Raw genomic sequence first — 3,985 nt, forward strand, 5'->3', positions numbered from 1 at the left:
ATGGATAGTCATATGGCAATTATGGAAAAGTTTCCATAATGGAAGTTGGATATCAAGAATCTATGAGTAAGTTAGAAACTTTTATGCAAGAAGGATGTTCAAAGGAATGTACTTTGAATATGAGACTTCGTATCTATGGAATTGTCCTGTAACAATCTCCATTGGAAACTTTTGTAATTGGCAAACTCTCTATGACTTGTGTACATAGTCAGTACAAAAGGATCGCTATGTATAAGCTTAGAATCTAACAGATTACAGTAAGTGGCAAGGACTTGGTATTCTTACACTTACAATAAGGATTTGGAATTGTGAAATGAGTGTCATTGGAAACGTTTACAATTGATCTATTTCACAAAGTAATGACCATAGGTAAACATAGTGTGCATGCTTGGAGCATGGGATGACTATTGTTTCAATTCAAGTATTAAGTTGATTAAATCGAAACATTATACAATGAATAATGTGTAATCAATATGGTGATTAAATAAAAGGTGTTTTATTTATATTCAAAAGTTTTGAGACCATATTGGATTCTATTATTCTTGTGTTTCACTTTGCATGTTTTGACTTCCCGAATAATAAGATTATTCAAACTATCCACAGTCGATCATACTTTGGAAGTAGGTGTTGAGGCAATACTGTCATGAATCCGTCTGTAGATTGTCTAAAGGGTTAGACATAGCACAAGTTTGTTGCAGTGTTCATGAGTACTCCTGTAATAAGATTTGAGTATTGGATTAAACCCACGCTCATCTGAATCACTTCATGGATTTTATCACGAGTGATTATGAGACGATAATATCTTATATTCTTAAAACCATGACATGTGAGTTGTAGTTTACAAGTCGGTTGCACATTGACATATGTAAACGCACCAGTAACTTGGTGTTATAAAACATATTGTTGTGTGTGATTTGATAAGTAAGTACAAGCAAGCATTTGAGTCGAAGTTTATCCGTTCCTTTTACCCTAAGAGGGATAAAAGCGATATTTGTGGGCCCCTCGATGATTTAGTGATGACAACCCTAAGTGCTTGGCCAAGCCTGGACTGATTTGATTTGTTCAATTAGCCGGTCGTCATAAATCGGAAATCGAGAAACAACGCATGAACAGGGAGAATGATTATAATCCATGTCTCAGTTCATACGATATCTAGAATGGAGGAATATATGATCCCTTATCTAATGGATGCGTCATTGACTAGGTCAGAGTTCGACAGCGGATTTTGAGAGCTACGATTGCTAGTCGGGATTTTGGAGTCGTACTTACAATAAAAGTTATTAGACTTATCTAAGTGGGAGACTGTTGGATTAGGTGTATAATCCCATAAATATAATTGGTATGTACTCGACCCGAGAGTAGCATGGTCCATTTGGGTTGCCTTCACCAGAACAATTTGATAGGAAGGATATTTGAGAAAGAGGTTATTTATGATTTAATTAATATATTACGAGTATAATATATTAATTGTGAAATCATATTATTTAATTAGTATTGATCAAGAATTAATTTGAAATTAATTTAGTGATCAAAGGAGACTAATTAAATTAACAGGTACTGATTATGTAAATCAGTGATATATATAGTGTTTGGGTTATTGATCAATGTTGGGCTATGTTTTATGTAAGTATCCATGAAGAGTTAGCCCACATGAGATATGGATCATAACCTAAGTGTGTGGATTAGAGTTTACCCATGACTCTTGGAATCCTACACTATATAAATGTCACCCCTTAGCCAAAATCGGTTACACTAGTGTTCTAAGAAGAGCATGGACGATTTTAGTGCCTCCTAAACTCTCTCTCAAAGTTCTCCTTTGTTTATGGTGTTTGTGAACCATTTGAGGCATCACACTTGATGTGCTAAGCTCTTGAAAGGACAAGAACTACAAACTACATCAAGAGGTATTCATCTAACTTGGTTTTTATATGGTATATCCTCTATTGTATGCTAGTTAGGATGTGTGCTTTGGAACTAAAATTGCATGTATAATTAGAGAAAACATAGATCCAAAGCATATAGGGTTGCATGTGCACCATAGGAGTGTTATAGTGCTTAAAACCCAACAATACATTCATAAATGTGTTAGGAACTTTAACAATTCAAGGCTTATGGATCCTACCTGGTTAGCTACGAAATTTTTGAAGGAGTTGATTAGGAAACCTAATTTAAAATGCAAGGAGATGGAGGTAATTATACAAAGTAAATTTCATTGCAAAATTTCATGGTCAAAGTGTTATAGATCAAGGATGAGGGCACTGTCATTAATTCATGAGAAATTGAGTGACCACTACGCAAGAGTTTGGAATTATGGGCATGAGCTACTAAGATCCAATCCAGAGAGCACAGTTAGGATTACAGTTACTGTAAACCCTGATAATACCACAACATTTCATAGATTCTACATTTGCTTTAAAGCAATAAGAGAGGGGTGGAAAAGGGGATGTCATAGGGTAATAGGATTAGATGGTTCTTTTTTGAAGGGACAGTGTAAGGGTGAGCTGTTAACTGCAATAGGTAGGGATGCCAACAATCAGGTGTATCATATAGCTTAGGCAGTTGTTGATGTAGAGAACAAGAACAACTGGAAATGGTTCCTGGATTTGGTTAATGATGATCTTGGATTGTAGGGTGGAAGGGGTGTGTGTGTAATCAGTGACCAACACAAGGTAAAGTAACTATATCTTTATTTTTCATTATTTACAATAGTGTATGGTGTTGCTAATTAACTTTTTTTCATGTTCTAGGGTCTTGTTGAAGCTAGTAAGGATATTCTACCATATGTTGAGCACAAGAAATGTGCCAGGCATATTTATGCCAATTTCACAAAAGTTTATAGTGGAATGGTGTTCAGAAACATGTTTTGGGTAGATGAAAAATCTACCGCAGAAGGAGATTTCAAGTTTAATATGGAAGGGATCAGGGCAATAAGTTTTGCTGCTTATGATCATCTCATGGCAAGGGAACCAACTTCATGGTGCAAGGCTTATTTCTCTACTGGCTTGGCTTGTGAGGCTGTAGAGAATGGGATTACTGAGTGTTTCAGTGCAATCATTGTAGACGCAAGAAAGAAACCTGTACTCACTATGCTTGAAGATATTAGGCTTTACATGTTGGAAAGGGCTTTCAATCTGAAACAAGAGGCTGGAAACTGGGTAAGTATTTTTAATTGTTTCCATATTTGGAGAAGACATTAAGTAAGTATTTTCAATTGTTTTGTTTTTACATGTTCTATCTTATGTGTTTGCATCTTATATTCTATCTTATGTGTTTGCAGAAGTTGGTATGCAGTTCCAAGTGGAGTGAATGAATATGAAGTAAGGAAAGGGTTTCAAAACTATGGAGTTGACTTGAAGGAAAAAAGTTGTGCTTGTAGATTATGGGAACTTTCAGGGTTACCTTGTGTGCATGCACAAGTGGCAATATTGTACACCAATCAAGATCCAGTTAACTTTATAAGTAGTTGGTTCAGCAAGAATAATTACAAGGCAACTTATGATCAGAATATACTCCCAGTTAATGGAAATAACTTACGGGAAGAAACAAGTTACACTAAGCCCCTTCCACCCATTGAAAGGAGGATGCCAAGAAGGCCTAGTGTTAAAAGAAGAAGACATGTTTCAGAAAATCAAGACAGGTACTCTCAAGTGTCAAGCAAGGGTAGAACTGTCCAGTGTAAAAATTGTTTACAAAAGGGACACAATAAAATGTCATGCAAGAATCCTACAGTGGTTCCTGAACCTCAACCTAAAAAATGGGCAGGCCTAGGTTGGAACCTGATTTGCTTAATTGGTCAGGAACTAAAAGAGGATCTAGAGGTGGTGGAAGGGCTGGTGGAGGAAGAAGTATAAGTGGTGGTAGGGGATCTAGTCGAAGAGGCAATAGAGGTGGTGGTAGGGGATCTGGTGAAGGAGTCCAAACAGAATATAGGGAGGGTACTTCTGAGTTTCCTAAATGTGAGCCTGGACATGTTGCCATTCCAAAT

At 36.4% G+C, this 3,985-nt stretch overlaps 1 protein-coding gene across 1 annotated transcript; it reads left to right on the plus strand.

Annotated features, from left to right (window-relative positions):
* Nucleotides 1–2,249: 2,249 nt before the first annotated feature.
* LOC145121898 (uncharacterized) lies at nt 2,250–3,310 on the plus strand. The gene is made up of 4 exons (XM_079057582.1): nt 2,250–2,537; nt 2,631–2,669; nt 2,748–3,155; nt 3,278–3,310. The coding sequence occupies exons 1-4, from the start codon at nt 2,250–2,252 to the stop codon at nt 3,308–3,310; spliced, it is 768 nt and encodes a 255-aa protein (XP_078913708.1).
* The last annotated feature ends 675 nt before the right edge of the window (nt 3,311–3,985 follow it).

The sequence above is a fragment of the Lactuca virosa genome, chromosome 1 (assembly GCF_052849685.1).
Source record: "Lactuca virosa cultivar CGN04683 chromosome 1, Lactuca_virosa_CGN04683_v6, whole genome shotgun sequence".
Classification (NCBI taxonomy): domain Eukaryota; kingdom Viridiplantae; phylum Streptophyta; class Magnoliopsida; order Asterales; family Asteraceae; genus Lactuca; species Lactuca virosa.